The sequence below is a fragment of the Triturus cristatus genome, chromosome 12, assembly GCF_964204655.1.
Source record: "Triturus cristatus chromosome 12, aTriCri1.1, whole genome shotgun sequence".
NCBI classification, from domain to species: domain Eukaryota; kingdom Metazoa; phylum Chordata; class Amphibia; order Caudata; family Salamandridae; genus Triturus; species Triturus cristatus.
In genome coordinates this window covers 832972813-832998891 of record NC_140595.1, presented here as the reverse complement: position 1 = coordinate 832998891, position 26079 = coordinate 832972813, and the positions used below count along the sequence as shown (strand labels likewise).

Below are 26079 nucleotides of genomic sequence, written 5' to 3'. Positions count from 1 at the left end.
GCATCCAAATTCCACGTAGCGGCGCTTCCTTCAGTGTCGGCTTCCTCCGGAGGGAGCAGATGGAGGAAGTGTCTAAATCCGGCGTCTCGGACACGAAGAAGCCGTGGATACTCACGGCACTGCATAGACAGGATTACGCGCGCTGTGTCCTCGCGCCGCCTGGCTATGACGAGGAGGCCCCGCCCATCCAGCGGCGGGTGTCTGGGAATTGTAGTTGACACACAGAGCCGCGGTAGGCGCCTAGCCTCGGCGCCTAAAAAACAGAGAGTTGGCTGGATTTAGTGGTTGTCATAGACAGATTACACTGCTACTTTTAGACTTTTCTCTCTGACCTCAATCTCTCAGAGCTCTGTAAAGGCCCTACACACAAAGGCGCCACTCTTGACCTCATCATTGCCAAAGACAACATCATACAAATAGGGGACATCTTACCCTGTGACTGGTCTGATCATTTTCAAATTCCCTTCCTCATCTTAGATAAGGGCTTAGGTAGGCAGGGTCAACCCCTGAAAGTGAAACAACTGACTCGCAAAATGAGAGACATGAGCATGCTAACTTCAATCATCAAAAATAGACAACAGCCCCCCCCTCCCCCCCCTAATATGACCAACATTGATGATCTTTCTGATCATTACATTAACACGTTGTCTAACATTCTGGACTCTATTGCTCCGAAATAGCTCAAAAGAATACCAGTCAAACTTTCTAAACCATGGTTTAATGGTCCCCTAAATGATGTACGGTGCAATCTTAGACTCTCTGAGAGACTCTGGAGAAATACACCTTCCACCACAAATCTCACTCAACTGAGAAAAATGAGAAGCGCCTACAACAAACACATCAGCTGAGCAAAAACCGACCACTTCAGAACTCGATTGGATGGAGCCAAAAATAGACTCAAAAAACTCTTTGAAATCATTAAGGAACAATCTAACCAGAACGCTACTTCTATATCCCTGCTCCATAGTGGTGAGGACTTTACAGCTCACTTCTCCGAAAAAACAAGGAAAATCGAGTTTGAGCTATTTCCTGCAACCCTAACTTTGTTACCTAAGAAACCTCCAGGAGGATCAGTGGAGCTGGCAGAATCCTCGACAATATACTCGCCTTTGGGCTGCTCTCTCAAAAACAACGGCTCTTTGAGCTGTTTTCTCCTACCAGATTGCAATTAGCTCCTTCACATCATTGCATTCCTCAAACCCTCCAACCATTTTGGTGATCCTTTACCCGCCAAGCTCTAGAAAGATTTAAACTCAGCCATTCTCCCTCTTTGGTCCAGGATCATTCATGAATCCCTCTTATAGGGAAAGATTCCGGAATGTCTAAAAGTTGGGCAAGTTACTCCCATTCCTAAGAAGCCCAACACGAACCTATCAGATCCAAACAACTTTTGACCTATTGCCAGCAGTATGACTCTAGCTAAATTGCTTGAAAAATGCGTCCACTCGCAGCTCTGCAACCACATTGAGAAATATAATCTCCTCGACCCTCATCAGTCAGGATTCAGATCTGGGCACAGTACTGAAACGGCACTAAGGCACATTGTTGATGACGCCGTGAGAGCCCTTGACCAAAATGTCCCTTGTCTCCTGATCCTTCTGGACCTGTCTTCAACCTTCGATACCATCAAACATGAAAACCTGATTGTCCTTCTTCAACACAGGATGGGTTTCTCGGGCCAGTCCTAATATGGTTTGCCTCCATCCTGCACAACCGCATGCAAAGTATAAAAGTTAATCATACCCTAGCTTCCAGTACCCCTGTCATGATTGGAGTCCCCCAAGGTTCTGCACTCTCGCCCACTCTCTTCAACCTATTTATGGAACCACTTGCTGTCATTCTGAACCGAGCGAACATTCAATACCACATGTATGCGGATGACACGCAACTGTACCTGAAGATCTCCTCTCAAGAGGACATGAAAACATTAAATGCTGCACTTGCACAAACTCAACAATGGTTAGCTCAGAACCATCTTCTATTAAACACTCTCAAAACGGAATTTCTTTTGATCGCCCCACCGAATCCCTCTGCTCCTACCCTTGACTGGATTAAACACCTAACTGCTCTGAACTGCACACCTCATGTTGTAGACTCTGCCAAATCTTTAGGTATCACCTTGGATAAACACTTAAACATGCAAGCACACATCAGTGCTACTACTAGGGGAGCCAATTTCCAATTAACACACTGAAGAAAATCAAACCTTTCCACCCCACCCCTAAGATCTCAGACCAGCGGTTCAATCCTTGATTATCCCTAGATTAGAATATGAGCTGGTGACCCTTGCTGGACTTCCCAAAGCTAGCTTGGCCCCACTCGGAGCTACCCTCAACGCATCGGCTAGACTTATAACAGACTCAAGGAAATATGATCACATTTCTCCCGACCTTCTGCAACTAAATTGGTTATCTGTTGAAGCCAGAATCCGACTCAAGATAGCTTGACTGACTCATAAAGCCATACACTACAACACCCCGTACTACCTAGCAAATAAGCTTGATCTATTAGGCTACAGCCAGAATCTAAGAAGTACGTCCACCCTCCTTTTGAAACCTCCAATATTCTAATAGAAAAGATTTTACAACCGTGCTTTCACCGGTCTTGCTACGTGAATCTGGAACTCCTTGCCATCCGAGATCAGATCCAATCCTTCCACTACTTCCTTTAAAAAACTGGTCAAACGACTACTACAGAACGAACATTAACTCCCTCTTCCTGTGATCATGCTCTTATGTTTGTTAAACAACCTAATTCTTGTGGTATTACACTGATGACTTATTTTATTTTGTTTACCTTATTTTGATCTAGTCCTCGATGGCTCCTTAACTGCATTAATAGATGATCTCGCTCTTGTTTTTGTTAAAATTCCTTGATTCGAATGGCACTTCTTTGGTGCGTTCTATTTTATGATGTTATACTCTGCGTGTTCTAAGGCACCGTTGATACCCCATACTCTTTAACTTGAATGCTTTCCCACGTTATAACTTAACTTACTTTCATTATGTTTGTACCCTTGCTGGGCTAACTTTGTACAGTGCTCTGATACCCCTGTGGGTCTTGTTCGCGCTTTGTAAAACTATTCAAATAAACATCGTAGTAGACAGACTTTCAAACAACTATCTCCCTCTGTCACCATAGCGACCGATGGATCCCACAAGGCATGTTGCGCACACACGAGGAGCTTCTGATGGATACTTCTAACCACAGATTTCTCACCTTGTGAATATTCCCCAACTGTCGACTGGATCTGGAAACTTGAAAGCAGCACTCCTGTGCACCCGTTAGTTGGTGTTGTGCAGCTCCTCACCACTGTTCCGCTCTGGAAGTGACAATTGGAGATGCATATATGCACCACCCATGCCCGCTGATGTCAGTTCATTTCTTTCCCTGCCTTCAGACACGGATCCTGAGCTTCTCCTTGGTCTTCAAGACCCAATTTTCATCCCAAAATTCCCCAGTGTTCAAGGGATAACGTCCCCCCTAAGACTGCAGAGTTCAAACCATGTAGGGCCTGTTGAAAACAGATGTCTGTGACCGACCCTCATGAAGTTTGACTTTTATGCCTGAGGTCAGAGCACAACTTAAGGACATATGATAGCTGCTACAAAATGAGCCAGAAGGCCATATAGGACAGCAAAGCCAAACCTTTTCACCAAAGAGGACTTCACGCCGCGACCAGTTGAAATGAACTCCCAAAGTTGTTCCCGCACCAGATCATCATCAGGGTCAAAATCTTAAGGTAACTCCAAGAAAAAACATAAGAAGTCAGAAAGGGAATTAGCCCCTTCCCGACACTTTCGGACTCCAAAGAAGGCGTCAACGTGCCATCCAGCCTCGCTCCCGATCTCGATCTGAGCCAATTCTGAATCTAGCCCCAATGCACCCTGAGGTCTCAAGTCAATTGGTGATGCCTAGAAAGTAGAGGCCTTCAGAGAGGCCATGCTGCATATGATGGCACTTTTCTAGTTCCCTCTGGAGTATCTTCGGGACCCAAGCATCCGTTCGTGGCTTTCAGTCGGACTTCTTCTGATGGATACATCTGCCAGTGGATTCCTCACCTTGTGAATATCCCCTTCGCCAGCAACATTCGGAAACTTTTGTAGCACTCCACGCCGATGAGGTCGAAGACGACACCACAGAGGCACGGCACCGACTCCACTGACGTCACTGGATCCATAAGAAGACCTCGTCGGCGTGATGACCTCAGTTCCCTTTTGTTCCGCGCCGTCAACGCTAACGGTTTTAGGGGACTCTCTCTGTAGCTTTTGTTGGTTACTTTGTTTTCCTGCTGGAATCTCTTTTCTTCTTGTTGGAAAATGTCGACTAAGAAGCCCGGGTTTAAGCCTTGCAGGGAGTGCGGTAAGCACATGTCGATTACGGATCCGCACGAGGACTGTGTCTGGTGCCTCTCATTGGATCATGATGTCGATGGATGCTCTTGCTGCCGCAAGATGAGCACAAAGGCTCTGAAAGAAAGGGAGGCCAAATTATTCATTGCCAGAATGAAAAAGGAGAAGAAAGGTCGAAGAAGATCAAGGTCGAGATCGAGGTCGGCGTCGACGTCGGGGAAATGTATCAAAATCCAAGAAACACAAGAAAAAGAAGAGACATGGCTCTCGACATCATTCGGACAGGGATGCGGCTCCGAAATCGACCTCACCTTCTCGACGTCGTAAGGACTTTGTGTCTCCTTTTCCTGTCTCTGTGCCTGATTCTACTGTTGGCCTGACCTCGCCTGCAGCTTCACCGGAGCATTCTCCGGCTCCTTCTCCGGTTCCAATTGAGGAAGTTCCGGCTCCGGACGAGTCTTCGACTCCGCTGGTTCCACCATCGGCGCCGATCGGCCCGAGTCCAGTGATGCCTCAGCCTGAGCCTTATCCTTCCTTTCCAGGCCCGGGTCAAGATCTGACACATTATTTAAATGCGATGTATGGGGTCTTTACTAGAGCTTTGTACCCCTCTGGAGCGCCTTCGGGTCCCATGGGTCCGATGGCTTTCAACTTGGGAGTTCCTCACGCTTACCCTTAAGCTCCCTTCATGCCATTTTTCCCGGCGACGCCATCATGGCATTTACCGGCGCCGAGGACAACGACGCCGCTTCCATCTTCACCGGCGCCCGTTCGACCTCGTTCGACTCCGGCTGCTCCTCTGGATCCGGGTTCGACGCCGGCACCATCGGATTCAGTTACGGGGCCGCCGACTCATGTTGTAAGAATCAGATCCAGGAGGGAAGCGCTAAGGGTTCTTGAAGAGCAAAGGTACCAAATGGAGGAGGTGGAAGAAGGTGATCTTATGGAATCTGACGATCTCTTTGAGGAGTTGAAAGAGGCTAGTGGCCTGGACTTGTCACCTGAGTGGGAGATTACTCCTCCGGCTGATACCCCTTCAAAAGATGTAGCTCCCTATAACTCAGTTATTAAAAAGGCGGCGGAGCTTTTGGATCTGCAGTTACCATCTGCTGAGTTTAAACCGAATATCCTCACAGAGGTTTTGCATTCTCCTTCCTCTGTATCGGAACCTTTGCTTCCATTTAATTACGCTATTATTGAACCGGTCATGGAAGTATGGCGTAAACCTTTCTCTGCTCCTGCGGTCTCTAAAGTTGTTGCAAGAAGATATACGGCGGCTCCAGGGGACCCAGACTTTCTGACTTCCCATCCTTCTCCGGAGAGTCTGGTGGTTCAGGCTGCCTGCTCTAAAAGATTTACAGGTGCCTTTCCCCAAGTCCCTAGTGACAGGGGTGCTAAACAACTGGACCAGTCAGCCAAAAAAGTCTTCTCTTCTGCCAGTATGGCTTTAAAATAGACGAATGCCACCTGTCTTTTGGGCCCATCTATCCATGCTCTAATGGATTCAGCTAAACAACTGGCCCCTAAATTGTCAGAGGAGGATAGACTGAACTTTAATGAGGTGCTTTCAGACACTCAAGCGGCTGCACGTCAAGTAATCCAAAGTGGCCTGGATACTGCGGACTTTGTCGCTAGAATTATGGGCTCATCTGTTGCCACAAGGAGGAGTGCGTGGCTGAAGTCATCTGAGTTTTCCCCTGATGTGCAGGCAACTCTTCTGGACTTGCCTTTTGACGGCTCGGGGCTTTTTGGTAAAAAGGCTGATGCTGCACTGGAAAGATTTAAAGAAAGCAAAGCCACGGCCAAATCTCTGGGTCTGCAGACTCAACCTAGGGGTTCGTTTAGGAGGTACAGGGGCTTTGGAAGATCATCCTTTCGTACTTACAGACAGCCCCAACAGCAGCAGCAACAACAGCAACAAAACACCCTGTATAAGAGCTACATGGACAGAATCAGAGGTCGTGCTCGAGGTCGGCAGCTCTCCGCCTCCTCTTCCTCTTCCTCCGTCCCTCTCACCACTGCAAAGCAGCCCTAGATCTGCCATTCTGGATCATGCTGATCCTGTGGGGGGCCGGCTTACCCATTTTCTACAAGATTGAGAATCGGTTACTACAGACCTTTGGGTTCTAGATCTTGTAGAAAATGGGTACGCCCTTCCCTTTCGGGAATTTCCTCCAAATTACCCTCCTTGCCAAGGTGTTTGCTCGGAGGACCATCTTCTTCTCCTCCAGGAGGAGGGCCTAACGTTGTTAAAGAAAGGTGCGATAGAGGTGGTTCCAGAGCAGGAAAGGGGTCAGGGATGCTAATCCCAGTATTTCCTGATTCCAAAGAAGGATGGCAGGTTGCGTCCAATCCTGGACCTCAGGATCTTGAATCTTTTTCTGAAGCAAGAAAAGTTCAAGATGCTCACCCTTGCGCAGGTTCAAGCGCTGCAACAGGAAGACTGGATGGTGTCGATCGACTTGCAGGATGCGTATTTTCACATCCCCATCCTGAAGTCGCACAGGAAGTATCTCCGTTTTACGGTAGGGTCGCAACATTATCAGTTTGCGGTCCTTCTGTTTGGTTCTACTACTGCACCTCGAGTCTTCACCAAGGTGGTGGCAGCCCTTCTCAGAAGGTCGGGGGTTCCTATTTTCCCCTATCTGGACGACTGGCTGATCAAAGCGGAGTCGCCAGAGAAGGTGCTTCATCATCTGCAAGTTACAACCCAGCTGTTGTACAAATTGGGTTTCTCGATAAACGTGCCCAAATCTCTCCTGGTGCCCTCTCAGCGCAACCTGTTCATAGGGGCGGTACTGGACACTACTGTGTGTCGAGCATTTCCACCTCCACAAAGGATTCTCGATATACAGGAAATGATTCCCTTGTTTTACAATGGAGCGTTCGTTCCAGTCCTGAAGGTCCTTCGTCTGCTCGGTCTGTTTGCTTTCTGCATTCTGTTGGTCAACCATGCACGCTGGCACATGAGGACGCTCCAGTGGTGCCTCCGCAGGCAGTGGTATAAGCACAAGGGAGATCTCAGGGTGTCTGTGAGGATCTCAAGAGAAGCTGCGGCGGATCTGTTTTGGTGGAGGGCAATCTGTCCCAAGGAAAGCCCTTCCATCTACCCCCATCGGTGGCCACAGTAATAACGGATGCATCCACTTTAGGGTGGGGTGCGCATCTGGGGGATCTGGAGATCAAGGGTCTTTGGTCTCCAGAGGAGAGGTTGCTTCACATCAACCTTCTGGAATTGCGGGCGATTCGTTTGGCGCTCAAGGCCTTCCTCCCTTCCCTTCGCGGTCAGTCGGTTCAAGTCCTGACGGACAACACTACCGCGATGTGGTATGTCATCAAGCTGGGAGGAGTGGGGTCGCATTGTGTCTGCAGAGAGGCTCTGCGTCTCTGGTCCTGGACTCAGGATCATCAGATTTGTCTGATGGCAAATTATCTGGCCGGAGTTCTGAACGTGCGTGCAGACAGTCTGTCTGCAGTTCTCCGCCGACCATGAGTGGAGGCTCCATCCGGAAGTGGTTTGTCACGTCTTTCGGACGTGGGGAACTGCTCGGGTGGAACTGTTTGCCACTCACGAGAACGCTCACTGCCCGTCATTCTGCAGTCTCCAGTATCCGATGCAGGGAGCTTTGGGGGACGCGTTTCAGTTGAGTTGGAGCGCACGACTCCTTTACGCGTTTCCTCCCATACCCTTGATTCCTCGGGTTCTGAGGAAGACTCGCCAAGACCGGGCCAAGTCATTTTGATCGCCCCGGATTGGCCAAGAAGGGTGTGGTATACAGATCTTCTCCATCTCTTCTTGTGCCCTCCGCTCCGTCTCCCTCTCAGGGCAGACCTCCTCTCGCAGTCAGAGGGGCAGGTTCTACACCCCCACCTCCAGAGCTTACACCTTCATGCCTGGAGATTAAACGGTCAAAAGAGAAAGGACAGGGGAACCCTACTCACTAACGGAACCAGGGTAATGGTTATATAAAGGGAAACATAGGTTCCTGTGGCCTCATAAAAAATGATTCAAGCAATATAATTTGCACAATCGCAATAAAAAAAAAGAGGGTAGAATAATGTCAGAGGGCAAGGAACCACCAACACATTAGTACAATTATGACTTGTTTTATAAACACAACAGACTTATTATATACATTGTTTAAATTTACAATAAAACAGATATTTGTGCACTGTGTCCCTAAGTGAAAAATGGAACCTAATCGTAAGTGACAGGGTGTATATTTATATACAAGGTTTCCATAAATCTTAAAAGGCGACCATTCTTGTATAATTTCTTTGTAAACAGCAACCGTATATAATAATACGCGCTGGGCAATGGTTCGCTCTTTCAGCTTGTCGACGGCGTTTCTACCCTCTATCAGTACGGGGTCCCCTCAGGACTAGTGATGCAGGGACATCTGGATTGCTTAATGCGCAGCCTTGTGAACTAGTGATGTGCCACAAGTGAGAAGTGAAAGGGTATTACTCACAAGAGGACCCGTCCGGGTACTCAGTGTGAGGAAAGGCTGGCAGTCAGGGGTACGGTTTGGCCGACCTGTTCTTTACATCAACTTGCTATAGCCACAGCGGTATGGTTAATCCCTGGTAAGTTCTGGAAACAGCGACCATGCACTGTGTAGGTCTGGATGATATTCTCTGCGCGATGAATCACAGCATCTCTATTCCCAAGCTGCGTGAGTCCGCTTCAAGGACAGTACATGGAGGTTAAACGGGGCAACCTGAATTATTTTTCTCTCCCGCCTGACGTGGTAGATGTAATATTGTCTGCCAGACGTCATTCCACCAAATCTATCTATTCCTATAGGTGGTCTAAATTTGTTCTTTGGTGCGGAGAGACGTCTAGTGATCCTTTGAGGGCTCATTTATCTAACATTCTTCAGTTTGCTCTTTCTCTAGCTCAGCAAGGCTTTGCTGTAGCTACTGTGAAGGGTTGCCTATTGGCTTTATCGGCTTTCCTTTGTTTGTCGGATCAGCCTTTCCTGTTTAAGTCACCTATTGTATTACGTTTCCTTAAGGGCCTTACAAATATGTTTCCGCCTACTCCTTTTATTGTGCCTCAATGGGACTTAAATCTTGTCTTAACTTACTTGATGGGTTCTCCCTTCGAGCCCTTGCACAAGTGTCCCTTGAGGCTGTTGTCTTTCAAGACCGTCTTTCTCATTGCTATTACCTCGGCAAGGAGGGTAAGTGAGCTTCAAGCTCTGAGTTCAAAAGCCCCGTTCTTGACCATTCATGCTGAAAGAATGGTACTCAGGACCAGGTCCGCTTTTCTGCCTAAGGTGGTAACTCCTTTTCATCTGGGGCAATCCATTACCCTTCCTACCTTCTATCCTCCCCCTCACCCTTCCAAGGAGGAGAAGCGGCTTCACCGCTTGGACCCTAAGAGGGCGGTGAGCTTTTACCTCGATAGGACTAAAGACTTACGAGTGGATGACCAGCTCTTCGTGGGCTTTGTTGGCTGCAGGAAAGGCAGAGCGGTGCACAAGCACACCCTTTCCAGATGGATTATCTTGTGCATCAAGATATGTTACTCTTTGGCCGGTAAGGAACCTCCAGAGGGTGCAAGGGCTCATTCTACTAGGGCTAAGTCTTCTACTTCTGCCTTGTCTAGGGGTGTGCCTGTGGAGGACATTTGTAGGGCGCCAACCTGGGCCTCCCTCCACACTTTCGCAAAGCATTACTGCTTGGATTCCGAGGTGAGGAGGGACGGACACTTTGCTCGTTCCGTCCTTCAGGTGGACACCCTCCTCCGGGAGTGGGACTGCTTTGGGAATCTTTTCACAAGGTGAGGAATCCACTGGCAGATGTATCCATCAGAAGAACAAGTTACTTACCTTCGGTAACGCTTTTTCTGGTGGATACAGTATCTGCCTGTGGATTCCTGACTGACCCACCCGCCTCTCCGTTGTCCACCCTTGTATACCTACAATTCTAATGATGGTGTTTCGAAATTTATTTGTGACTGTCAAAGGCATTGTGTTATTTCTTTTGCCTTCCTATATTATCTCCACACTGTGTGTGTTGCTCTGTATATTATGTACTGTGTATACTGTATATATATTGCTGTCAGTTCGTGTGTGTGCCTCGAAGGCACGGAAAAAAAGGCGGAACTGACTTCATCACGCCGACGAGGTCTTCTTATGGATCCAGTGACGTCAGTGGAGTCGCGAGTGGAGCTGTGCCTCTGTGACGTCGTCTTCGACCTCATCGGCGTGGAGTGCTACAAAAGTTTCCGAATGTTGCTGGCGCAGGGGATATTCACAAGGTGAGGAATCACCAGGCAGATACTGTATCCACCAGAAAAAGCGTTACCGAAGGTAAGTAACTTGTTCATCAGACAGGTCTGCCCTTGGCACATTCTGTGCCCTTTGAGCCCACATTGGGTTCAGCACTGGTTCTGATGTCTATTTCGGTTCCAGCGTCAAACCCTGCGCTGTTACCCCTCACCTTGACACTGATGCTGCCGACACAGGAGGAGGATTTGAAGCCCTTTGTGCTATCCGACTGAGCAAATTCTCCCACGACTGGGCTGCACCAGGTTCTGAATGGCACGCAGCCAACAGGCAGTCCTTCAGATTGAGACATTTCACCCTTACCACACAGCGGGGACCAAGCTTTGCACTGTCTTTTTGGCACAGACTCGGACAATGGCAATTATGATGAAGGGGATGATAATTGTATCCCATTGCATTATGAGCCGGATCTGGTGGCTTAGCGGACTAACACATCCACTGTAGGAGTCTGTGTTTGACCTCATGGTCACAGGTTCAAATCCCAGCGGCTCCACACAGCCTTTCATCCTACTGAGGTTGATAAAATGAGTACCATTGAGTTGGTTAACAATAAACATCTGTTATTCTGCGCCAAGATCCCTACTGGTAAACGTGTGCTTTACAAATACACGTTATGTTATGTTATGAGGAAACCTGTTATAACGAACTCCAAGATGCCAGTGGGCTGGATTCTTCTACCGACACAGGGCTTGAGCCCCCACCTCCAGTCGTGCTGCTGAGGAAAGCATCTCCTTCACCATTGTTATGCAAAGAGCATCAGACGTTTTAGACCTACAGGTACCCACTATAGAGAAGACGGCTGATGTTTTGAAGGAGGTTTTTCAGCCTGGTCAGGCCCCTACAGAACCTCTATTGCTATTTAATGAGGCCTTCACAGATACCCTTTTGGGCACTTGGGCGAAACCAAATTTCGGTACACCTGTTAATAGACAGGCCGCTCCTCACCATCACTGTGCACCGTGCATCCCAGCCTTTCTTATACAACATTAAATGCCAGGGAGTTTGGTGCTACAAGTGTCCACCAATAAAGCCAGGCCCAACGTCTTTGCTACAACCCTACCTGATCAGGAGTCAAAAAGATTTAGAGACATTGGGCAAGCACATTTTCTCCTCTGAGTCTTGCTCTGAGATCAGTGAATGCCAGCTGTCTTCTAGGCCGCTACTCCCATGCCCTTTGGGACGTGATGGCACAAAGTTTGGTCCGGATGGCCTTTGGGCATGCCTCGCTCAAGCTATTCAGGATGGTAGTTATGCAGCGAAATTTATACTATGTTCTGGCTTGGACACAACCGACTGCTTAAGGTGAACAATAGGTTCCAGTTTGGCACTTCAGTGCCGTGCCTGGATGAGGTCTATAAGCTTCTTTAGTAGATATTCAAGCTAGCATAGGAAATGCAGGTGAGACAGAAAGTACTTAAATACCTGTCCACAAATACTGACTCTTTTCACACTCAACCTCCCGCCCGGATGACAAGCGCACACTGCTATTTAATCTATGCACAGCTTGTCAATCCAGAAAGATTAACACTGCAAAATGAAATGGTTACTTACCTGTAGATGTAGTTTTCCATCTTGAAAACTTTCTGAATTCACATGCGACCCTCCCAACTCTGCCAGGAAACAAGTGCAAGATTTTGCAAAAGGAGAGGGATAATGTGGATTCACGACAAAAAATCAAGATGATGTCCGCGCTGTGGGGATTCCGGCAGCAAACTTCTGATGTCATTAAAGGAAAGATATAGCACCAAACAACATCAATGCCCAAAATAAAGACAATACTGGACCCAACCACTAGATACTGGAATAATACACAGCATTTGAATCTAGAAAGCCTTCAAGCTGCAAAACTCCTCCTATAGTTAAGTAACAAATTTGATTACAGGATGTATGCATGCCTATGTCTCCTGCTCACTTCAAAGAAAAAAATCACAAACATTTAGTCAAAAAAGTGTGAAACTGAGCGTGTACATTGGGAGCCATGTACCTTGTCCTGTAAAGGTCTGTTACTGTTAATTCTTTGTTTTGCCATTCAGGTGTGTCCTATCACAATGGAAATGCATCCTGTCACATTGGACTGGAGTTTGAGACATTCTCCAGGTTATGCATTTGCACATCAGCAGAGTGGCTATACCCTTCTAGCTTTGAGCAGCTCTAAAGAGCTTGACCTTAAAGGGTTTTGCCAAATCTCCTTTCTGGAAATCACCATGCATCTTAAATAGACCTCTGTTGCAGCTGATGAATCCTGAGAATGATAAATTGAGTACCTTTAAAATGGATAATAGGAATAATAATAAAGGAGGGTGCTAGAAAATGTATGGTAGTGGTAGTAAGCAATATATTTTTAAAAACACGGTTGTTGGCTCTTCAAAGATACACTTTCAAGCAGAGACCTCAGCCTACTTAATTAATTGGGTGCTGCTGGATCTTGAAGTTTTTTTTGTTTGTAGAACTGTCTAAAACAGGTGGACTGAGATAATTTTACAAGAGAATAAGTGCAAAGAGAAAGGATAAATACTCACTGCAAGAGTGGCACAAAACAGATGTCAATGAAACAGTGAACAAGGCAGTGGTAGGTTGAAATACAGAAGGGTGAGGCAAACTGCGCTTGAGAGCAATTAAGGGGTACCTTGGGAGTAGCATATATTCCTATCGGCTGAAATCTTCTCCCATCTTCCACTAGGCTGCAGGACCTGGAGTACCAGTACAAGCGAGAGAAGGAAGAAGCAGACCTACTACTGGAACAACAGCGGCTGGTAATTTACTTAGAAGAGTCTGTGTGATTTAATTGTATAAATGTAAACTAAATCCTTTTTCTTTGTGTTAATTTAATTGTAGGGAATTTCACCGATGCAAGTTTAAAATTAGGTGGTAAATTTTATCCATTTATTCTTTTGTATAATTAAAATCATCTAACACCTTCTTCATCTATGACTTATATTTCATTTGTTTTAAGATTCACTACTCACACTTTGTCAATAAACATTTTGGTCTTGAATTACATTACGGAACTAGGAGTAGATCATTGTTCGAGGCATGTGTGCTGTAGATACACATGCTTTGCATACTCTTGCCATCTAGGATCTGGATGTTTGCACGTTGTTTTTCTTCGAAGAAGTCTTTCCTAGTCACGAGATAAGGTGATTCCTCCTTTCGGTGATAGTGCACATGGGCATCGACTCCATTAATAGATTGTTTTTTTCCGCCATCGGGTTCAGACATATAGTGCTGCGCTCCCATTCGAAGCCGTTGTTCGGGTTTACCTTGATGCGCAATCCTCTCTACCTCGACGGTATTGTTTCCGTACGCGTTCTCAATTCTCCGTGTATCATTTCGACATCAGAATCGACCTTCTATCGGAAAGCTTCGTGGACTGCCTTCGAGGCCTAACCGCGCTCGGTTAGCTATCCAAGATCGATCAAACAAGAGGTCCAGTCCCTCTTACTAAAAGGAGCAATAGAGCCAGTTCCCATACAGTACTAGGGCTCAGGGGTTTACTCTCTGTATTTTCTAATCCCCAAAAAGCAGGGGTCCCTCAGACCTATTCTGGATCTCAGAGAACCAAACCATTATATGCTGTCAGAGCACTTTAACATGTTGACACTTCAACAGGTACTCCCGCTTTTACAGAGAGCAGACTTTGTCTACTCTGGATTTCAAAAACACATATGTTCGAGGCATATGAGCTGCAGATTGTACACTTAGCATAGATCGCCATCTGGTGTTGGGCCCGGATGTTTGCAGTTTGTTTTTCTTCTTGGACAGTCTTTGGAAGTCACGAGTTTGGTGACTCCTCCTTCGGTCCGTACTGCGCATGGGCTTCGGCTCCATCCTCAGATTGTTTTTTTCCGCCATCGGGCTCGGATGTGATACTTCGTGCTCCGGCTTCGAACTTCTACGGTTCCAGCCTCGACGGAAAATCCTCGTTTCTTCGAGTTTCTTCATCATCATCTTCATCTCTCGAAGCGGCACTTTTCTCCATCCCGTACATCGGCACCGGCCTTCGGGCCCTCCTCGACTCCGGTCTCGGCCGATGGAAAGGACTCCGTTCAAAAAGTGCCCAAAATGTGGGTCTAAATTTCCCCACACCGACCTCCATCAGGTGTGTAATCTTTGCCTCTCTCCAGAACACGAGGCCAGAGACTGCCCCGCCTGTAAGTCTTTTCGATCGAAGAAAACCATCCGGGATCGAAAAGCTCGACGCACCATGGCGCACTCATCGTCTGCAGCTCCACCGGACATCTTCGGAGACGGCGCCGAAGCTTCGGGGCAAACACACACCGAGCAGGAAGAAGACGTCGTCAGCGCTTCCGAGGCCGACGACTCCGACGTGGAGGACATCACACCGGCGCAGCGGGCCGTGAGTACTGTGCCCCCTCCCACCCCCGCGCCCAAAACCAAAGAGACTCAGGTTACTCCCTCGCCTGCCGGCCTGGGCAAAACCAAGACCAAAGCTTCGATCACCCCACCTTCGGGCTCGGTGTCGAAGCATCCAAAGTCTCACGGCAGCTCGGGATCGAGCCAGCCGACGCCCAGTGCCGAAAAACAGCATCCGGCACCGAAGAAAGCAATATCCAGCTCGACTCCGAAGCCACCGGTGCCGAAGCCTGGACTCTCGGTGCCGACCAAACACAAACATAAATCTGTCGGCACCGACGCTCCGGCGCCGAAAACTCCTTCCACGCCGAAAAAACAGGAGGCCCCAAAAAAGCATGGCGCACACAAACCATCGAAGTCCTCGGTTCCGAAATCACCGGTGCCGACGGACGATTCAACGCCACTGGCTCTGTTTACACCAGACCCTCTACAAAAGACTCTGTCCAAAGATCCAAAGACTGGACTATTGACTTTAATTATCAAGAAAAGACGCCTTGATACTCCGGCTCCTCCTCCACCACCCAAACGGAAGGACTCTGCTACTTCTCCCCTCAGAGTGCCCTCCCCACTACCACCTCCCCTACCTCCTCCACCTCCTCCACCCCCTCCCCCTCCCAGGTCTCCGCCACCCTTACCTCACTACTCTCCGGCCCCGTCCCCAGATCCGGACGACGGGGACCCGGACAATTATCCGGCGGATGCCCCCATGGATCCCACTCCACCAGGGACCCCAGACCCGTGGGAGGATTACAATAACCCTGATGTACCCGATATTCCTCAGGACGACCTATACCCATCCAGGCCGTCTCCTCCAGAGGACTCCTTAGGGTTCCATCATTTAGTGCAGAGAGCAGCACACTACCATGGGGTGGACATGCACACTGAACCAGTGGAAGACGACTTCTTACTGGATACATTCGACATACAGGACAAATCCACCTCCATCTTACCCATGCTTAAGGGTGTCACCAAGCATGCCGCAGAGGTGTTCAAAGACCCTGTCAGGGCCAGGGTACTAAACCCTAGAATAGAGAAAAAGTATAAGGCGGCACCCACAGACCCTGCATACATTAAGGGCCCTGCTCCCTTAGATTCCCTAGTTGTCTCTACAGCTAGAAAGCGGGCTAACTCCCAGTCCTCAGGAGAAGCCCCACCGCCAGACAAGGAATCCAAACTCCTAGACGCGTCTGGCAAGCGCACCGCCTCTCAAGCTGCAAACATGTGGCGCATTGCAAACACACAAGCGCTACTTGCGTGCTATGACAGAGCACACTACGATGAACTTGAGGCTCTTATGCAGCACCTCCCCGAGAAACACAAGCGTAGGGCTCATGAGCTAATACAGGAGGGTAAACTCATTACAAACACCTCCATTAAGTGTGCCCTCGATGCAGCCGACACTGCTTCTAGAGCCATAAATACCAGTGTCCTGCTTCGTCGCCATGCCTGGCTCAGGATCTCAGGGTTTAAGCCTGAAGTCCAGGCGTCCATACTCAATCACCCCTTTGACCAACAAACGCTCTTTGGGCCCAAGGTAGACGAAGCGTTGGAAAAGATGAAAAAGGACACAGACACAGCAAAGTCTATGGGGGCACTCCAAACACAAGCGTCTAAACGTTCCTTTCGACGCTCCTCCTTTCGTGGCACAGGCAGAGGCTTCTCCACCGATAGCACCTCTACCTCCTACAAATCCCCTCCTCAAAATACCTTTTCAAAGGGCAACCAAAGGGGTGGTTACAGAGGCAACAACAATAAGGGCAGGGGCAAAACTAACAACACCCGTTCTGCCACCCCGCCCACACAATGACTTCCCTCCGCTCCCCCCAGACCATTCCACTCCGGTCGGGGGCAGACTACAAAACTTTATCCACGCATGGGAGTCCATAACATCGGACAAATGGGTGACCCAAATCATTCGGTCAGGGTACTGTCTCGAGCTAACATCTACCCCACCCAATATCCCACCAAGGCACCGCCCAATGTCTCAAGAACATTCCACACTGCTCAAACAGGAGGTACTCTCCCTCCTCCAAAAACACGCTATAGAGCAGGTCCCCATCAATCAACAAAATCTAGGGGTTTACTCCCTATATTTCCTAATACCAAAGAAAGACGGGACCCTCAGGCCCATTCTGGACCTCCGGCCTCTAAATGCCTACATACATTCAGACCATTTCCATATGGTCACCCTACAACAAGTCCTCCCGCTCCTCTGTCAGGGGGACTTTCTCACAACATTGGATCTGAAAGACGCATACTTTCACATTCCAATACACCCCTCTCACAGGAAATACCTCAGGTTCGTGGTGGACGGGCAACATTACCAATTCACGGTTCTCCCCTTCGGGGTCACCACCGCACCACGGGTGTTTACTAAATGCCTAGCGGTAGTAGCAGCACACCTCAGACGTCAACACATTCACGTCTTCCCTTACTTAGACGACTGGCTGATAAAAGCCGCGTCTTACCACCAATGCGTGCAGCATACAAACAGCACCATCCAACTGCTCCACCAGCTAGGCTTCACGGTGAACTACCAAAAGTCCCACCTCATACCATCTCACACAAAGCAATATCTCGGGGCCACTATAGACACCTCCAAAGGTATTGCCTATCCAAACACAGCCAGAATCACAAGCATTCAAGCCTTACGCAAAACATTCCTTCCCCAACACTCTCTTCCAGCAAGAGTGTTCATGAAGCTCATAGGAATGATGGCGTCTTGCATCTTTATAGTGCCCCATGCAAGACTACACATGCGTCCACTTCAAGAGTGCCTAGCACAACAGTGGAACCAGGCCCAGGGTCAGCTGACGGATCTGGTGTTGGTGGACGGCCGCACACATCACTCTCTGCAGTGGTGGAACACCACAAACCTTTCCAAAGGGCGGCCGTTCCTGGACCCGGTTCCTCAGGTGATTCTAACAGCGGACGCATCGCTCTCCGGCTGGGGAGCGCACCTCCTACACCTCACAATGCAAGGTCTATGGACGCCACAGCAAAAATTGCTCCACATCAACCATCTGGAGCTCTTGGCGATCTTTCTAGCCCTAAAATCTTTCCAAAAACAGATTTCGGGCAAAGCAGTCCTCATTCGCACAGACAACATGACTGCAATGTATTATATCCAAAAACAGGGGGGGACACACTCTCCCCAGCTCTCCCGCTTAGCCCAGAGCATATGGAGATGGGCAATTCCCCAAAACATCTTTCTCCTGGCACAACACGTTCCAGGCGTACAAAACACCATGGCAGATCTGCTCAGCAGACAAACGCAACAACTACACGAATGGGAACTGCATCCACAAGTTCTTCAGCCATTCTTCCAACAGTGGGGGCATCCTCAGATAGACCTCTTCGCCACCCACGAAAACAAAAAATGCCCAAGCTTCGCCGCCAGATACCCACACCCATTGTCCAAGGGCAATGCGATATGGATGAACTGGTCAGGCAGATTTGCATACGCCTTTCCACCTCTCCCACTAATTCCATTAGTGGTCAGGAAGCTACAACAGCACTCCCTCACACTCATTCTGGTAGCTCCGACGTGGGCCAGGCAGCCGTGGTACACCACGCTACTACAACTATCAGTGGTACCACATCAAAAACTGCACCTATCCCCATGCCTCCTAACCCAGAACCATGGAGAAATCAGGCACCCGGACCCAGCTCAGCTCAACCTGGCGATCTGGCTCCTGAAATCCTAGAATTCGGATACCTTAACCTTCCCCCTGATTGCATGAACATCATCATGGAAGCCAGACGTCCTACCACTAGAGCATGTTATGCCGCAATGTGGAAAAGATTTGTTATTTACTGCCGTAACAATACAATCAACCCTTTAGATGCATCCATACAGCACATCATATGCTATCTGCTCCATCTTCACAGGTGTAACCTGGCATATTCATCCATACGCCTACACCTAGCAGCGATCGCTGCTTATCTACAAAACAGACAGCATTTATCTCTTTTCAGAGTGCCCGCTATTAAAGCCTTCATGGAAGGCCTTAAACGAGTAATTCCTCCCAGGGCACCACCTTCCCCTGTATGGAATCTAAATTTAGTTCTTACACGACTAATGGGTCCGCCCTTCGAACCAATGCATAAATGCGAGCTACAGTTTCTCACCTGGAAAACAGCTTTTCTCGTAGCTATCACTTCCCTTAGAAGGGTTGGTGAAATACAAGCGTTCACTATACAGGAACCCTTCATACAAATACATCACAGCAAGGTCATACTTCGCACAAATCCGAAGTTCCTGCCCAAGGTCATTTCCCCCTTCCATCTCAATCAATCGGTGGAATTACCTGTCTTCTTCTCGCAACCTCAATCTGTTGCAGAAAGAGCCTTACACACACTCGATGTAAAAAGGGCCTTGCTATACTACATACAAAGAACGCAACCCTTCAGGAAGACTAAACAATTGTTCGTCTCCTTCTCTCCACCACATAAAGGCAACCCCATTTCTAAATCAGGGATAGCTAGGTGGATTGTAAAATGCATACAGATTTGCTACCAAAAGGCTAAAAGAACATTATCTGTTCCGCCTAAAGCCCATTCTACAAGAAAGTTAGGGGCTTCTATGGCCTTTCTAGGGAATATACCCTTAGATGACATCTGCAAAGCAGCCACATGGTCTACACCGCACACCTTCACAAAACATTACTGTGTAGATGTGCATTCCAAGCAGCAAGCTAGAGTGGGCCAGGCTGTACTAAAGACACTATTTCAAACCACTGCAACGGATACCGGTGGTCGCCGCTAGGGTTGGGTACTGCTATATAATCTATGCTAAGTGTACAATCTGCAGCTCATATGCCTCGAACGGAATATGCTACTTACCAGTATGCATCTGTTCTTGGCATGTAGAGCTGCAGAGTTGTACACGCCCACCCGCCTCCCCGGCTACCTGTATCCGTTCCAGTACATCTTATTTAGATACTACACACATGGGTTTCTCACTGTGATTACCAAGCTCCATCATTTCCCTGTTGGCGAAAAACAATCTGAGGATGGAGCCGAAGCCCATGCGCAGTACGGACCGAAGGAGGAGTCACCAAACTCGTGACTTCCAAACACTGTCCAAGAAGAAAAACAAACTGCAAACATCCGGGCCCAACACCAGATGGCGATCTATGCTAAGTGTACAACTCTGCAGCTCTACATGCCAAGAACAGATGCATACTGGTAAGTAGCATATTCCTTTCACGTTCCAATTCATCCAGCTCATCACAAATACCTCGGATTTGTGATCGTAGGCAAGCATTACCAAATCAAGGTGCTTCCCTTCAGAGTGACTACAGCACCCAGAGTATTTACCAAATGCCTGGCAGTAGTAGCTGCTCATCTCAGAAGACAACAAATTCACATCTTCCCCCTATCTGGATAACTGGCTTATCAAAGCCAGCACTCATCAGCAATGTCTACAACATACACAGATCACGATAGATCTACTTCACCAACTGGGGTTCACCATCAATGCTCAAAAATCTCACCTGCATCCCTCACAGATGCAGTCTTATCTAGGAGCCAGTCTAGACACAGTCAAAGCTCTCACCTCCCCCAAAGTAGCCAGAATACGCAATATTCAAACTACAATTCTACAGTTTCAGCACAACCAAGCATTACCAGCTATGGTATTCATGCAGCTGCTGGGAATGATGGCGTCTTGCATCGCAATAGTACCCCATGCAAGGCTTCACATGCGCCCCCTACAAGAGTGCTTAGCACGTCAGTAGAATCAATCGCAGGGTCGACTAACCAATCTAGTGTTGGTATACAGCTGTACCCATCGCTCTCTACAGTGGTGTAACCCACAAAACTTACCAGCAGGCTGGCCTTTCATCGACGCTATTCCACAGATCGTGCTCACAGCAGACTCATCTCTAACAGGTTGGGGGGGCTCATATCAAAGATTACACAATACAAGGCATGTGGAGCAACAAGCACAAGGACCTCCACATCAACTATCTAGAGCTTCTAGCTGTTTTCCTAGCACTCAAATCTCATAGCCAAAACTGTCCTACTCCGAACGGACAACATGACTGCAGTGTATTACGTGCAGAAGCGGGGTGGACACGCTCTCTCCAACTGTCAACACTCGTTCAAGCCTTTTGGAATTGGGCAATCCATAACGAGATATATCTCCTGGCAGAACGTCTCCCAAGAGTAAACAATCAAATTACCGATCTCCTCAGCAGAAGAAGGCAGCAAATTCACGAGTGGGAACTTCACCACCATGTTCTCCTTCCTTACTTTCTAAAATGGGGATTTCCACAGATTTCCGCAAATAGACCTATTCGCCACAGCCAAAAACGCAAAATGCCCAAACTGTAGCTCCAGGTTCCCACACCCACTCTCATAGGGCAATGGATGAAATGGTCATGGTTATTTGCCTTCGCTTTTCCGCCTCTCCCGCTCATTCCGTGAGAAATTCGGAAACTCAGGTTCTCTTTCAGGGGATCCTCACCAATAGTCATAAGCACTAGAATATTCCCGCCCATGTGCGGGACCCCGGAAACACAATCATATATGTGACAAACATATATGCATCTCCACACATATATACATATATATATATAATAAAATAGCAAATGCAGCCTTTCATAACCAGAGCTGAATAATGCTGTAAGGACTCCCCTGTATATTATAAACAATATATCTATTATAAACAATATATCCAAAAAACCAGGGAAAAACAACAGCAAAGCATGTTTGAAAACTGCTTTAATGCTTAGCATTTAGCACAAACCCTTAGATAGGACTGAAAGCATTGACAGCTCACAGGCTGCATTGCAGAAAACTACAGCCTAGAAAGACTAGAAAGCTAACTCATAGCAATATAGAAAAAACTGGTACCGTGCCTTTAAGGCACCCATGACCCCTAGCTTCCCATCATGCCTCCGGGGTGACAGTTAGGTCAGTTGTTATTTCCGGCTCCTTCAGTCAGGACCCTGGTTGCACAGCTCCACCCTTTTTCTGGTTTTATTTAGAAATAATCTACAATTTTCCGGAAAATGTATCTTACTTCGACGTTTTACATCTAGTCAAGTAAGGTGTTTACTTTTTCTGACTAATTTTGACATTTTTTCCACTCAAAATGCCATCCCTTTTTGATCCCTGCCCTTCTTATGGAAAAAAGGCCAGGTCAGACTCTCACTCAGTCTGTATTCACTGCCTGCCTAAAGATCATTTTCGCAAGACTTGTCCTCATTGCCAGTCTCTTTCTAAAAGAACTTTGAAAGACAGGGAGCGTATACGTCTTTATGGGCTGGCAGAAAAGGCTTCCAGAGGCAGGTCTCCGGTGAGAAAGGGCTCAAAGAGGCCCAGATCCTCTTCTAGGAGTAGGAATCCATCAGCGTCGGGCTCGGCGCTGAGAAAACAACCGCCGAAGGGACATATGTCCAAGAAAAGACCTTCGACAGCGGGCTCGCCGTCGAGAGAACGCAGGCATGCAGGTACGTCCCTACAGTCAACGTCGAAGATCCGTGAGCCTACGCCGTCGTCAACCCGGCGGCGATCGGCGTAGAGGAGCAAAAGTCCTCCGCCATCGTCAACCCGGCGACGATCGGCGTCGAGGATCAGCAGCCATCCACCGGCATCGGCTCGAGGTTCGGCGTCGAAGGCTGGCAATCCTTCGTCGTCGTCACTCCAACGACGATCGATGTCGAGGGGAGAGTGTCCTCCGCCGTCGCGAACCAGGCGGCGATCGGCATCAAGAACAAAAAGCCCTCCGCCGTCGTCATCCCACCGCCAATCGGCGTCGAGGCGAAGGAGTCCTTCGGCGTCGTCGATCCCACAACTCTCGACCTCGAGACGAAGAAGTACCTTGATGTCGTCAATGCGACATTCAACGTCGAGACATTCGACGTCGAAACACGCGGAGTCAACGCCGAGATCGATCCCAGAACCTGGTCGAAGTTCGACCGCTAGAAGAAGATCTAGATCGACGTCGAGAAGGGCTCCGTCGGAGCGGGCTATACGCTCGACGACGAGACCCACATCTGTTAGATCTGGAGAGGGTTCAGTGGTTTTGGTGTCTGAGTCAGTGTCACGACACTCATCCTCTCATTCCTCGAGACGTCCGTCGACGCATTCTCCATCTGCGTCCCCAGAACATCATTCGAGGAGGTCACGGCAAAGGTCCCTATCACATCAAAGGAGGGCCCCTCCTTCTGTTCACCTATCCCCAAGATGGCTTTTACCAGTCCATCACTGGAGTAAGGCTCCGGCGGGAGCATCAAGAAGGGAGGAAGAATATGCTAGCCCTATCCACAGATCTCCTCTACAAAGATTGGTACAAGAGGTAGATAGATCGCCTTCGCCGGTGCGTCCGCGCCGTGCAGGAAGATCTCGAACGCAGGCCTTCTACGTCCCATCACCGAAGAAGGAGGTCTCCTTCATGGTCATCTTCCTCCACCCACTCCTCTAAAAGAGACTATTCGCCTATTCTATCAGACAGCCCTCAGTCGAAAGTGTCTCCGATAGATGACATTAACACATATCATGATGTGCCACAGAGAGGGGCCAAGAAGCTGAACATTGAAATGTCCATTCCTCAGGTCGCAACGACAGTGATTTTTGAGACGCTGCACCAAAGATCTGCTTCTCGTCCATTACTACCTCTGGTTCCTGGGCTTCTGGAACCAGTGATGGACATTTTTCGAACACCCTCCGCGATTAAGGCTACACTTGCCAGAATACAAAAAAAATACAAACCTGCTGATACAGACCCGGTGTTTTTGAAAACGGATCCGCCTGCAGATTCAGTTATCGTCGCAGCGGCACGTAAAAGACACGCAGTCTCTGCACATGCGTTGGTTCCCCCCGGATAAAGAGAGTAAGTCCCAGGATTCTTGGGGACGAAAGGTTTGTGGGTCTGCAGTGTCATCACTAAAAGTCTCCAGCGCAGCAGCCTTATTAGGTCGTTACGACAGAGCCTTATAGGACTCTTTGGATCGTTTCAAAGAGAAGCTACCAAAGGAGGATCAAAAGGACTTTGAGGAAGTCATTACAGAAGGATCCCTGGTAGCTAACCAAATGATTAGCACTGCAGCGGATGGTGCCACTCTATCAGCGCATTCGTATGCGCATTGCATTTGCGCAAGGAGGTCTGCCTGGTTAAGGCTTACAGCTCTCAAACTGGATGCTCAACAGAGGATCCTTAACCTGCCTTTTTCTGGTTCTTCACTGTTTGGCACCCATACAGATGAAGAGATGGCTCGAATGAAAGCCGAATTAGACACTGTGAAGGCGGTGGGGTTAGAGAAGAAAAAAGAATTCAGGCGGAGATACAGACCCAACCAGCGCAAGGGATACCAACAGAGGGTTCAAACCCCTCAGTGGTCCCAAAGCAAAAATCAAGGAAGATCACAGTTCCAAAGTCGAAAGTCAAACGGAGGTAGAGGAGGTAATCAGAAGCAGTCCTCTTCCACAGCTAGATCAGCAGGGAAGCAATGAGCCAGAGCTTCCTCTGCCGCCGTTGCCCACTCCAGTGGGAGGAAGTGTTTCACATCATCTGAAAGAGTGGTGCAACATAACAAAAGATCGTTGGTTGCTCAGTATACTGCGCAATGGATACGCACTACGTTTCCGTGTGTCTCCAAAGGACATTCCGCCAAAAAGATCTCGTCCTCACCAGCTAAAGTTGCTACGACAAGAAGTGATAACCCTTCTACAAAAAAAGGCCATAGAAAAAGTTCCTCCCTCTCAACGGGGAAAGGGAGTGTACTCCAGGTACTTTCTTGTACCAAAAAGAGATCAGAAGCACAAATTCAGACCTATCCTGGACCTTCGAGCGCTGAAAAAAAAAAACATCTTGAAAGAGAAATTTCGCATGCTGGCGCTTCATCAAATATGTCCACATCTGCAGGCAGACGACTGGATGTGTTCAGTGGATCTCCAAGATGCGTATTGCCACATTCCTATAATTCCCCGTCATTGCAAATATCTGCGATTCTTGGTGGGCAACAATCACTGCCAGTTCAAGGTGTTGCCCTTCGGTCTAAAATCTGCCCCTCAAGTCTTTACCAAGTGCATGGCGGTGGTAGCAGCGGCTCTACACAGAAGAGGTCTGTTCGTATATCCGTACTTGGACGATTGGCTCCTAAAAGGTCCATTTCCTCAGCAAGTACAGAGCAGCTTCCGAATGTGTCTATCTAGCTCTGAAAGCTTTTCATCCCTCGATCATGTCCAACTCAATCCTCATCCAAACAGGAAACACGACCACCATGTATTACCTCAACAAACAGGGTGGTACGCGTTCTCGCCCTCTCTCCCTGGAAGCTCAAAAGATATGGCATTGGCTTCTAGCCCGAGGTCTCTCCGTCACAGCGGTACACCTTCCAGGGGAACGAAATGTACGAGCAGACACTCTCACTCGGCACTTCGAAGATCAGCCAGACTGGGTGCTAAACGACGAGGTAGTGGCAGAAATCTTCCTTCAGTGGGGGCAACCTTTCATGGATTTGTTTGCAGACAATCAAAACAAAAAATGCCACGCCTTCGCCTCCAGGTTCCACCGTCCAGGGACGAGGGAGAATGCTCTTTTGATGGACTGGTCCGGAATATTTGCATACGCCTTTCCTCCTCTGCCTCTGATCCCCAAAGTGGTATCCAAACTCATCCGGTCCAACATGTCAATGATCCTGATAGCCCCGGACTGGCCTCGTCAGTAGTGGTACCCGGACCTGTTACAGCTGTCGGTGCGCCCCCACAGGAGGCTTCCTTACAGATCGGACCTGTTGACCAAGATGGAGGGGAAGATTCTACATCCCGACCTTCCCTCACTGAACTTGGCAGCATGGCACCTGAGGTCCTGCAATATGGACATTTGAATTTACCGCAGGACTGTATGCATATACTAAAGGAGGCAAAGAGACCTTCCACAAGGGCGTCGTACTCCTCTAATTGGAAACGATTCTACTTATGGTGCACTCGTAATCTTTTTAATCCTACCACTGGGCAGGAGGAGGTTATTCTTCCTTACTTACCTCCTGTACTTGGCTAAATCTGGTTTAAAATATTCATCGATCAGAGTACACTTAGCGGCCATC

At 48.4% G+C, this 26079-nt stretch overlaps 1 protein-coding gene across 2 annotated transcripts in view; it reads left to right on the top strand.

Annotated features, from left to right (window-relative positions):
• The window catches only part of KIF1C (kinesin family member 1C), a 949797-nt gene that overhangs the window by 828166 nt on the left and 95552 nt on the right, over positions 1-26079 (top strand). For both annotated transcript variants that reach the window (XM_085638138.1, XM_085638139.1), the window contains exon 20: positions 13329-13401. In XM_085638138.1, coding sequence (XP_085494264.1) covers positions 13329-13401 — 73 coding nt within the window. The remainder of the gene's footprint in view (positions 1-13328; positions 13402-26079) is intronic.